This window comes from Anguilla rostrata, chromosome 5 (assembly GCF_018555375.3).
Source record: "Anguilla rostrata isolate EN2019 chromosome 5, ASM1855537v3, whole genome shotgun sequence".
Lineage (NCBI taxonomy): Eukaryota > Metazoa > Chordata > Actinopteri > Anguilliformes > Anguillidae > Anguilla > Anguilla rostrata.
The window spans coordinates 37,025,019-37,037,006 of NC_057937.1; the positions used below are offsets into that span (position 1 = coordinate 37,025,019).

At 42.5% G+C, this 11,988-nt stretch overlaps 1 protein-coding gene across 1 annotated transcript; it reads left to right on the forward strand.

The window, feature by feature from the left end:
- The first annotated feature begins 644 nt into the window (after window positions 1-644).
- LOC135256016 (uncharacterized) lies at window positions 645-9,022 on the forward strand. Its single transcript, XM_064337890.1, has 8 exons — window positions 645-802; window positions 964-2,377; window positions 2,518-2,814; window positions 4,532-4,652; window positions 5,226-5,524; window positions 6,258-6,409; window positions 6,663-6,782; window positions 8,052-9,022. Exons 2-8 carry the CDS (start codon window positions 2,329-2,331, stop codon window positions 8,472-8,474), a joined length of 1,461 nt encoding a protein of 486 aa, XP_064193960.1. The 5' UTR covers window positions 645-802; window positions 964-2,328; the 3' UTR covers window positions 8,475-9,022.
- The last annotated feature ends 2,966 nt before the right edge of the window (window positions 9,023-11,988 follow it).

Sequence of the window (11,988 nt, forward strand, 5' to 3'; positions counted from 1 at the left end):
CCAAACATGTAGTGATTATTATTGAAAACATTGATAAATTGGGGGGGGGGGGGGGGCATTTGTGGGTGGATTTTAACAAAAATATCAAGATCATGGCTGCCCAATTCTGCTCCTGGAGATCACCCATCCTGTAGGTTTTCACTCCAATCCTAACAACTCCCTCATTCAACACCAAGAGATTTCTTGAACTGCAAATTCGTAGATTCATGCGTGCCAAATTAGGGTTGAAATGAAAACCTACAGGATGGTAGATCTCTTGGAACAATGTTTGGCAGCCCTGTTCTACACACAAAACAAATTGTATTCATTTTCACCAAATAAATGCTGTAAACATTTTCAAACTCAAAAGAGTGCACTCTTTTCATTATCACTGTGCTAAATGTATTACACAATAAAAAAATCAATACACATTCATCATCAACTTTTCACCATCCATCAATTTGGTGGTTTCTCATTAAATAACTAATTGCATTTAAAATTTTCATTGCATTTATCAAGCTCCCTTGTTATGCTCTTATTACAGACAAAACATCATGCATGGAGCGTTTCTACCAGTAGAGGGAGCATTACCATCAGCCTCATGATGATCAACAAGGAACATTCAGCACACTAAACTGACAGATAACATATTCCAGATATTCATGTCACAGCACCAGCCAATCATGATCACAAGGTCTCTCGTGCTGTCAGCATTAGTGATTAGAACAAATCTCTCCATGATCAGATCATCTGGGCACCTCTGTATTAACGATGCAAACAACTTTGTACCAACTGCTTACAACATGTCTGCTATGTTGCTTTGGTAAGAAATTTAAATAGCATTAATCACATTTTCAATGTTCATACAGTTATTGTAATTTGAATTTCACAAATTATTTGTGTTGTAATTTCATGGCATTTTTCTTGGTTTGTTGAAACTTCATTTTAATATTTGTCAGCAATTAATTAATTCATCTCATGCAGAATACTTGGGAGCCATCACTGTTGAGCAGACCCCATCTTCTCTCTTTGGAAACCCCAAAGATGATGCCCAACTCATCTGCAAACATGATGGCAGCAACTATCAGTATATGTACTGGTACCAGCGAGTGAAAGGACAACAAGCATTAGAGCTTATTGGATTCCTCAATTATGATTTTGACAGTAAAGAAGAAAAGTACAAGAAATTTAATTTGACAGGGAATTCAAAAGAGAGAGGATCTTTATATATATCTAGCTTGAGTGTTGAAGACAGTGGAACATATTTCTGTGCTGCTAGCTACCACAGTGGTGGAAGTTGTCATCTACCCTTACAAAATAACATCTTATCTAACCACTGTTGTGTTCACCTGTTTAACATCTTCTGTCTTAGCAACTGAGTGATCTGTGTGACTGAGAGCATTTATAACATACCTTAAAACACTTCTTGAAAGTCTGGTTTGCAGATAATAGTCATTTACATTGGTCCAAACATTTAACAACCACCAAATTTTTCAAAACATTGATGCGAAGGGGATAAATAGTCCCAAGATGCTGTTTGGATTCACCGAGATGAAAGCCCTGCAAAGATCAGACAGTCCTAATTTAAGTTAAACTTCTCAGAACTGTATTCATGTCACTTGCTGTATATGAGAAATATGTCATGCAGTCTCCGACACTGCCAGCAGAGTCAGTACAGAACCGATCTCATTACTCAACAAGGAAGATGCATTGGCCTGTGAAGACAGACATCTCCATTTGCATCTGCATGAGCACTATAACAAATAGCATTCAAACTCCTTTTAAGTAAATGCTGGCTGAAACCTCTGTGGAACCTGTTATTAAATTGCTTCCTGTGTCAATTGTCTGTTGTTTAGGAATTCATCATGATTTAATAAATTATGCTTTTTGTGTGTACGGAATGGAACCAGCGATGATGTCATCCAAGAGGGAAAGTATAAATTAAATTTGTCAGGGCAAGGAAACAAAAGTTTATTTTTTTGTTGTTTTTTTTAAAATATACACGGCATATAGCTTTGATATTTTAATGATACAAATACATTCACAATACATTCACAAAATGTAAATACATTATTTGTTTTTTTATTAATGTGCATCTACTCAGCAATGTTGAACTTTTTTCACTTCTGATGAACAGTATGTAATTCAGTGATGGCTACTGTCAGCAGAGGGAGCAAATACTCAGTATACCACATGCTTTTCGATGACAAACATCGACATGCCCATGAGATAAAATTTTCTATTCAGTTCCACTTGATAGCTGAGACAGGTGGCATTCACACAGTCCTCTTCTCTTTGCTAAATCTAATAAATCTATGATTGTCCCATCTGAGCACCAGGCTGTTGAAGATGTGCAATGACTTTTACCTCCTCTTTGCATACATGTTCTGTCTACTGGGTAAGAGCGTCATCTTGGTTTTCATCAAATATCTTTTCTGCAAGTTCTTTTCTATGAACTTGATACATTTAGAAGCATTTCTTGTTCTTGATTATTTTATCTATTTTAGCGATGCTCTGTAACACTGTTCTCCCTTATAGATTCCACAGGAGCCATCAATGTGCAGCAATCTCCAATCGCTCAATTTGTAAAACCTGGGGAAGGCATGAAGCTCACCTGTCAACACGATGACAGCAACTATGACAGAATGTACTGGTACCAGCAACTGAATGGACAACAGGCACTGGAGCTTGTTGGATTTCTATATTTTGAAGATGTCAACCAGGATAAAGAGTACAAGGGAAAGTTTAATTTGTCTGGGAACGCAAAAAGCAAAGGATTTCTAACTATATCAAATATGAATGCTGGAGACAGTGGCACTTATTTCTGTGCAGCTAGTATCCACAGTGGTGGAGGGTGTCTTTTATCCTTTCAAAAACCCTCCTACCTAACCACAGCTGCAAACACCTGTCTAAGACGTTTTTTCATTCAGTTGCGTATGTCGTAAACTCATATGCATATTATGTGGTGAAGAGCATGCCAGCATATTAGTGACATCCAGGAGATTATATATTATAGGCTTTACAGGCTGACCAGCTGTTTCAAACTGAAACATTTAAGATCTGTTGGGAATCTGTTTAGACCACATGTAGTGAATGGCTTCAGACTTGTCTCAAAAAACTTTGTAGTTTAGATAAATGTTGTGTGTAATTTGACCACACTGTATCACTGGCAAGATCCCTACATTTGATCAGTGGAAGCATCCACCCAATTCCATGGCCCAATCCCAGAGCTCTCTAATGGTCGATAATTCTCTGGTTACAATGTAGCATTTAGCTACGTTAGAATAACGCCCTTACAGTAAAGCCACACTATATGCTGCAGCGGCTGCCTGGCGCCATGCCGCATCCCCACAATCGGCTATTTGCAGACGTGTCACCTATTTTTGACAGACAGTTGTGTTCGTTAAATGTTGACCGGGTTTAATGTCGTGTTTCATATTCATTGTCCTGTCTGAATAAAAATCATTTTTGCACTAACCTAGATCTGAAAGATGTTAGTCAGCTGCCTAGCTTGGCTGTCTAATGTCTAGCTAGTGAGTAACAACCAACAACAAAAACACTGTATGGCTAATTAGCCAGCTAATGCCTTCAAAGTTATATCTGGTTACAGTAGCTAGCTAGGTGGCTGGTAGAAACGAACAACTAGCAACTAATAGATTACGAAGAATTTTTTTTTTGTTACTGTTGGTTGCTACTCACTAGCTAGACATTAGAACAACCTAGCTAGACAGCATAATTAACATTTTTCAGACCTAGGTTACTGCAAAAATTTTTTTCAGACAGGACAGTGATAACAAATAGTAACGGCGATAATTACATAGCAGAGCCACCAGCTATTTTATAGACTTTTCTCCACGCTGCGTTCCTCTTATCAGTGTCTCAGTAGGAGATTTTATTAAGTTGGGAAACCCGATACGGCAATTACAAGTTAGGTCCTCCATTGTGGAACGATAGAATGTGGAACTAAAATAGAAAAAAACTTGACAAATCATTAGATCAAATAAGATTGGTTATCGCGAGGGGGTCAAAGTTGAACTTTGGCCATCTCCCCGCGGCCTCACCACCTCTCGCCGTGCCACCGGCAATCCCAACATGCCTTGCGGGGTCTGGCCGCCACCTCTCATTCAGTGTTCAGAAAGGCGCCTGATAAATAAAATGTTCTCCTATTCAGCTGAATAAAGGTATTTGAACTAAATATTGTGTTGGACTCTTCGCACCGACCGTGGGAAATTAAAGTACTTTCCACCACTTGGTTCACAGGTGACCCAACCCTAACCCAAGGGCACAGCCCGAACAGACCCGTTAAGCTGCCTTATTTACCGGCAGATTAACCCCGCGGGGCGAGAACGCTCAGGCTAGAAAGACCAGAGTCTCGGTCCCGCTCCAAAAAAGTTTATTTTTTTAAACTACGTCGGCTTTACAGGCTGACCAGGAGGCCCGTGGGACCCCAGTCGGTCTGCAGCAGCCGTCATACATTTTTAGCGCTTGATCGGGGTCGTGGCCGAAACGGGAGACTGGGGGGTGTGCTTGCGCCTGATGCAGGCATTCTCAGATGACGCGAGGGCCGCCACCGCCCCCGCCAAGCCGAGCCGGGACTTCTCAACGCCCCTGGCCGCATTTGCGCACAAGGTGCACACCAACGCCGCGAGTCCTCACGACCAGCCGCGCCAAGCGTAGATCCTCAGGAGGATGGCCCGGGCGTACGTAGTCGTGCAGGCGATGGCCACATACCTGTCACACCGAGCTCAGATCCTCAGGAGGATGGCCCTGGCATGCTTGGCCATGCAGGAGGTGGCCTTGAAGAAGTCAGAACGTCTAAACAAGTCTGTTTCTGAGAAATCCGATGTGTTGAAACCAATTAGAGACAAGCTGCAAAACTGCACTACGCGCAGGCTGAGACAAACAGGTTTGAGGAAAATTACAGAACACGCCTTTTGTGGCGCGTGTTGTGGCACTGTGTGAATTCTCCTATTCGGCTGAATAAAGGTATCTGAACTGAATATTGTGCGTAAATCTGTTGGAATCTTCGCACCAATCGGGGGAAATTAAGGTACTTTCCACCACTTGGTTCACAGGTGACTCACCCTAACCCAAGGGCACATCCTGAACAGATCCATTAAGCCGCTTTGTTTACCGGCTCATTAACCCCGCGGGGCGAGAGCGCTCAGGCTAGGAAGCCGGGAGTCTCGGTCCCCCCCCCCCCCCCCCCCCCCCCATGGGGTTTTTATACTTTGTTGGCTTTACAGGCTGACCTGGAGGCCCGTGGGACCCCAGTCTGTCCGCAGCAGCCGTCGTAAATTTTTAGCGCTTGATCGGGTCGTGGCCGAAACGGTAGACTGGGGGGCATGCTCGCTCCTGATGCAGGCCGCAGAGCAGGCGTTCTCGGATGACGCGGGGGCCGCCGCCGCCGCCGAGCCGGGTCTTCTCGACACTCCAGGCCGCGTTCGCGCACAGGATGTGCGCCGTTGCCACGAGTCCTCACAACCTGCCACGCCGAGCGCAGATCCTCAGGAAGATGGCCTGGGTGTACGTGGCCGTGCAGAAGGTGGCCTTGAAGAAGTCAGAACGTCTAAACAAGTCTGTTTCTGAGAAATCCGATGTGTTGAAACCAATTAGAGACAAGCTGCAAAACTGCACTATGTGCAGGCTGAGATAAACAGGTTTGAGGAAAATTACAGAACACACCTTTTGTAGCGCGTGTTGTAGCACTGTGTGAATTCTCCTATTTGGCCGAATAAAGGTATTTGAACTGAATATTGTATATAGATCTGTTGGAATCTTCGCACCAACCGGGGGAAATTAAGGTACTTCCCACCACTTGGTTCACAGGTGACCCAACCCGAACCCAAGGGCACATCCTGAACAGACCCGTTAAGCCGCCTTGTTTACTGGCAGATTAACCCCGCGGGGCGAGAGCACTCAGACTAGGAAGACCGGGTAGGCCTCTGCCTCTGCCTTAGGTCGGCCACCCTGCTAAGAAGCCGGGAGTCTCGGTCCCTCCCTGCCCCCACGTGGGTTTTTTTTTTTTTTAAATTCCTCTGCGTCCAGTCGTCCGCGGGAAGCACAAGGATATTGAACATGGACGTAAACTTTTATCTACTGCCTAGCTGCCTGTTATGACTGTTTCGTAAGAGCTTCATCTTGCTTTTAATAGTATATGCTTTTATCACTGGATATCCATGGATCGTGTACATTGAAATGCATAGTTTATTTCTGATTATTTAATTACATTTTTTATTTCAGTGGTCCTCGGTAATGTTTTCCTCTCCCTTATGCAGAGTTAACAGGAGCCGTCAATGTGCAGCAGTTTCCAGTTGCTCAGTTTGTAAAACTTGGAGATGACATGGAGCTCACCTGCCAACATGATGACAAGAGCTATAACAGAATGTACTGGTACCAGCAACTGAATGGACAACAGGCATTAGAGCTCGTTGGATTTCTAGTTTTTTATTTATTTTTTTGCAATTTTTCTCCCATTTTCTCCCCAATTTAGTCGTTATACCAATTCCTCGTGTGTATCACGGTCCTGGTCAATGCGCTATCCTTCTGTTGGTCTGGGGAGGGTGTAGACTACCACATGCCTCCTCCGATACATGTGGAGTCGCCACCGCTTCTTTTCACCTGACAGAGGAGATTCACTGTGAGAGTGTAACGCGTGCAAAGGTTCACGCTATCTCCCCTAGATCCCCTTCCTGCTGAACAGGCGCCCCAACCAACCAGTAGAAGTCGCTAATGCAACGATCAGGACTCATACTCTCACCGGCTTCCCACCCGCGAACACTGCCAACTGTGTTCATAGGAACGTCTGACCAAGCCGGAAGTACCACTGCCTTGGATTGTGGATTTCTAATTTTAAACGATGTCAACCAGGATAAAGAGTATGAGGGAAAGTTTATTTTGTCTGGGAATGCAGAAAGCAAAGGAGTTCTAACTATATCAAACATGAATGCTGAGGACAGTGGCAGTTATTTCTATGCAGCTAGCATCCACAGTCATGGAGGGTGACATTTATCCTCTCAAAAACCCTCGTACCTAACCACTACAGCAAACACCTGTCTAAGAAGTTTTTCTGTTCTGCTGTACATTTCATGCACTCACTGAATCATTCACACCATTTCTAAGATCTGTTGGGATTGAGAATCTGTATGGTCCATATGTAATGAACCACTTCAGACTGGCCTCACACTGCATGTGGATAATAGACGTGTTATGTGGTGAACAGCAGTGAAATCCCAGGAGATCATCAAAGGAGGGGTGTAAACTGGTGATGGCACTGTGAGTTTCATGAGACCTCAAATGGGTTAAGTTGCCGTGTGCTATCAGTGATTCGCTGGTTGGAAGATACTGTGTTTCACAGATGAGAGTCTTTTGATTTGTTCAGACAAATTCAAGTCAGTGGTCCGCTTTCCTCGCACAGTCTAGAGACATGCAGGTAGGCCGATTGGAGACCCTAAATTGCCCATAGGTGTGAGTGTGTGAGTGAATGGTGTGTGTGCCCTGCAATAAATTGGCGGCCTCTCCAGGATGTATTTCTGCCTCTCGCCCAATGCATGCTGGGATAGGCAGGATAAGTGGGTAAGGATAAGATAATGGATGGGTGGAGGGGATAAATTTAACAATTTCAATCATCCAGTTCCCTTTTTGTGATCTTATTACAGCCAAACATCATGCAAGGAGAGTTTCTGCCAGTAGAGGGAGCATTATCATCATCCTCATGATGATCAACAAGAAACATTTAGCATACTAAACTGACAGATGACAAAACGTTCCAGATACTCACGTCACAGCACTAACCAGTAATGATCACAAGGTCTCTTGTGCTTTCAGCATTAGAACAAATCTCTCCATGATTAGGTAATCTGAGCACCTCCCTGTTAAAGATGCGAACAACGTTATATCAACTGCTTACTACATGTCTGCTTTGTTACTTCGGTAAGGAGAATTGAAATAGCTTCAATCACATTTTCAGGTTTTCTTCATACAGTAATTTGAATTACACTCATTCTTTTTGTTGTATATTCATGGACTTTTGCTTTGTTTGATGGAACCTTCATTTGAATGTTTGTCAGTAATGCATTCATTCATCTCACACAGAATATTTGGGAGCCATCACTGTTGAGCAGACCCCATCTTCTTTCTTTGGAAACCCCAGAGATGATGTCCAGCTCATTTGCAAACATGATGGCAGCAACTATCAGTTTATGTACTGGTACCAGCGAGTACAAGGACAACAGGCATTAGAGCTTATTGGATTCCTCCAATATGATATTGTCAATCAAGACGAAAAGTATAAAGGGAAATTTAATTTGTCAGGGCACGCAAAAGATAAAGGTTCTTTAGATATAACTAGCTTGAGTGTTCAAGACAGTGGAACATATTTCTGTGCTGCTAGCTACCACAGTGGTGGAAGTTGTCATCTACCCTTACAAAAAACGTCTTATCTAACCACTGCTGTGTACACCTGTCTAACATCTTCGGTCTTAGCGACAGAGTGATCTGTGTGACCGAGAGCATTTGCCTAAAAACATAACTTAAAGCATCATTGCTGGAAAGTCTGGTTAGCAGACAATTGTCATTTACTTTGGTCCAAACATTTAGTGACCTCCATATTTTTAAAAACATTGATGCGAAAGGGATAAAAAAAAAAAGATTTAAACCCCAAGATGCTGTTTAGATTAATCGGGATGAAAGCCCTGCAAAGATCAGAATAGTCCTTATTTATGAGAAACAATATGTAATGCAGCGTCAGATGGAGTCAGTACAGAACCAACAAGGAACATGCATAAGCCTGTAAAGAGAGACTATTCCATTTGCGTCTGCATGAGAGCTATAACAAATAGCATTCACAAACTCCTTTTAAGTAAATGCTGGTTGAAACCTCAGCAATTCTACTCATCAAAAGTATTCATTAAATTTAACAAAAAGTTTTAAAATATACACAGCATATAGCTTTGATGTCATAATGACACAAATAGATTCATGCACAGATTCAAAATGTGAATATTGTTTTTTGTATTACTGTGTATCTACTGAGCACTGTGGAAATTCTTGTACTTCCCATGAACAGTATGTAATTCAGTCATGGCTACTGTCAGCAGAGGGAGCAACAACTCAGCATACCACATGCTGTTCGATGACGAACATCTGCATGCCCGTGAGATTACATTTTCTATTCAGTTTCAATCAACAGCTGAGACAGGTGGCATTCATACAATCCTCTTCCCTTTGCTAAATCTAGGAAATCTATGATTTTCTTCATCTGAGTCCCAGGCTGTTCTTATTCTTTTTTCGTGTCCTACGTCAGAATGTGCTTGCCCACTTCTTTACTCAAAGCTCGGCCTGTAGAGTGTACATGGCCAGGTCTTCTCTGGTGCAGGTCGCTGTCAACAGTGGGCATCCTATGAGGTAGTCCATGGTCTGCGCCTCTGTTTTACAGTCACACATTGTTGAGCTGGTGGAAAATTCCCATTTGTGAAGGTTTGTCTTACATCTTCCCACTGTGGCACAAAGACGGTTTAGGGCTTTCCAGTCCACCCAGTTGTCTTTGGGGCCTGGAGGGAGATGTTCTACAGGTGCAATCTTCATGTCTACCGGGAGTGGGCTTTCTGCAAGTCTTTTTCTGGACTGCGCTACAAGGCTTTCTTTTTCTTCCAGATGTTGAGGCATTCTTCTGCTGGTGGGGTGTTCAGTGGTTCTACGGTTGTCAGGAAGCTTTTCCTAGATTTCAGGCGACTTGGTGGAGATGTGTGGCCAACCAGGCTACCTACCTGGCTGTTGAAGATGTGCGATGACTTTTACCTCCTCGTTGCCTGCATGTTCTGTTTATTGCGTAAGAACGTCATCTTAGTCCACGCATGTACCAACATTGGACTACAATCAGACTCGTCATTAGCAGTGTCACATGGTCAGGGTGTCTGAAAATTGGACTCCGAGCGTTTCTACAGGGTCCACCATCTTCATGTATAAATATCTTTGGTGACACCACCTCCATTCATTTTGAATGAGAGGTGGCGACCAGACCCCCGCAAGGCATGTTGGGATTGCAGGTGGCACAGTGAGATGCGGGGAGGCAGTGGGGGAGATGGCCAAAGTTCAACTCTGACCTCCAGGCAAGGCACCGCCGCGTCGCGGTAACCAATCAGATTTAATCTAATGATCCGTCAAGTAAATTGCCTCTAGTTTTTCAAATTTTAGTTCCACATTGTATAGTTAAAAAAAAATTGAATTCAAATTCAAACAAAGTAGGAAATGCTCACTTTATGTTCAAATAAAGCACACCGTTCAAGCTAAACTTCGTGCACGGCACTCTGATTGGTTGAGGCGCGGGTGATCATCTCATGCAGCAGTGACATTACTTGTGGAGCCTCTTGAACAGGTTGCAATGCAAAGACCATTGTTGCAGCAAGGCAAAGAACGTGTGCAAACTCATTGAGCTAGCCAACAATTTGAACACACCAACACACAAGGTAAGGTCAACTAAGTTAATATTAAGTTATGTTTATGAATTTGCTTAGTGTTAGCTTTTTTGTAAACCTACTTCAACCTGCTGTGGCTAGTTAATATACGAATGTTAACTAACATTAGCTAACGTTACCATCTATCCTAAAGCTAACTTTGCCCCTCATGGTAACTGTTAGCTAAACGTCAGTTAAAGTAATTATCTCAAAGATTTTCATTAAAATAAATGTCTGTTAAGTCACTATCCATCGCCAAATTAGGTATCACAATGGTGATTGAGCCTATTATTATATTAATTTATATTATTATTATAGTAATTTACGATTAAAGAACTGGGTGTCTGTTGCGACATTCCCGGGAAAAAATCGCAAGCGGCGCACAGTTAAATGGTAAATGGACTGCATTTATATAGCGCTTTTATCCAAAGCGCTTTACAATTGATGCCTCTCATTCACCAGAGCAGTTAGGGATTAGGTGTCTTGCTCAAGGACACTTCGACACGCCCAGGGTGAGGTTTGAACGAGCAACCCTCCGGCTGCCAGACAATCGGTCTTACCTCCTGAGCTATGTCGCCAGTTAGTGACGCATTTTCCATCACCCATCAGTGGTTGGTCTGCCAGAGAGGGTAGGTAGAGCTAACGCAACAGGCTCGCTGTTCAACCAGAGACTGTAAAAAATAGTGTGTGTGAGCAGCATACAGTTTTTTTCCGGTCTCTGCGACTGGTTGTCTAATTTAGCACGGACGAACATGACTCAAGCAGCCTGCATTTTATGTGTGGCGTAGCTTTGAGGTAACAGTTAGCTAGCTATGTCGCCCAGACCAGAGTGTTTGCACCTTTCTGAGAAAACTTTTAGATTTTTAGTGGATGTCAGTGTAGATATAATTTTTTGACTGGACTGTATACTGTGTTTACATTGGAGGTTTTATAGCTGTATTATCTCTTTGCTCCCTTTTCACCTAAGTTGATGTGTGGTGAGCGTTCTGGGGCAAAATGGCTGCCCTGCATGACCCAGGTGGATGCTACACATTGGTGGTGGTTCAGGTGAGTTCCCCCCCTTCACTGTGTAGCACTTTGAGCATCTTGAAAAGTGCTATAAAAATGCAATGAATTATTATTATTATTATTATTATTATTATTATTATTATTATTATTTTTATAAATGGCTGGAGCTAAGCAGATGGGAGACCTCCAGGGAAAACTAAGTTGTTGCTGGAAGTGCCCCTCATCACTATGCAGAACTTTCAGTGTGAGAAAAGCACTACATTAATTAAATGATTTATTATTATAAATGACATTAAGTGGTAAAATTTACATGATTTAATGACATTGACTGCAATTTTACTGTAAACTGCTGGGAACTGAGTTGTGTCAAAATACAGGTTATTACTGTAATTTAGAAACAGCTGATTACTGTAATTCTACATACAGCTATTTCACATTAATCCATAGTCTCGTTTACGGTGAAATCACAGTATATAGTTGCCATTTAATTGTAATTTACTATGAATATGTAACAGTAAATTAGAATGACCTTACATTAACACTCATC

Coding starts and splice junctions, on each gene's coding strand:
- LOC135256016 (XM_064337890.1), top strand. CDS start 2,329: ATGTGCAATGACTTTTACCTCCTCTTTGCATACATGTTCTGTCTACTG. Junction 6,410..6,662: donor GACAACAGGCATTAGAGCTC/GTTGGATTTCTA, acceptor TATCTCCCCTAG/ATCCCCTTCCTGCTGAACAG. Junction 6,783..8,051: donor CCAACTGTGTTCATAGGAAC/GTCTGACCAAGC, acceptor GTTTGTCAGTAA/TGCATTCATTCATCTCACAC.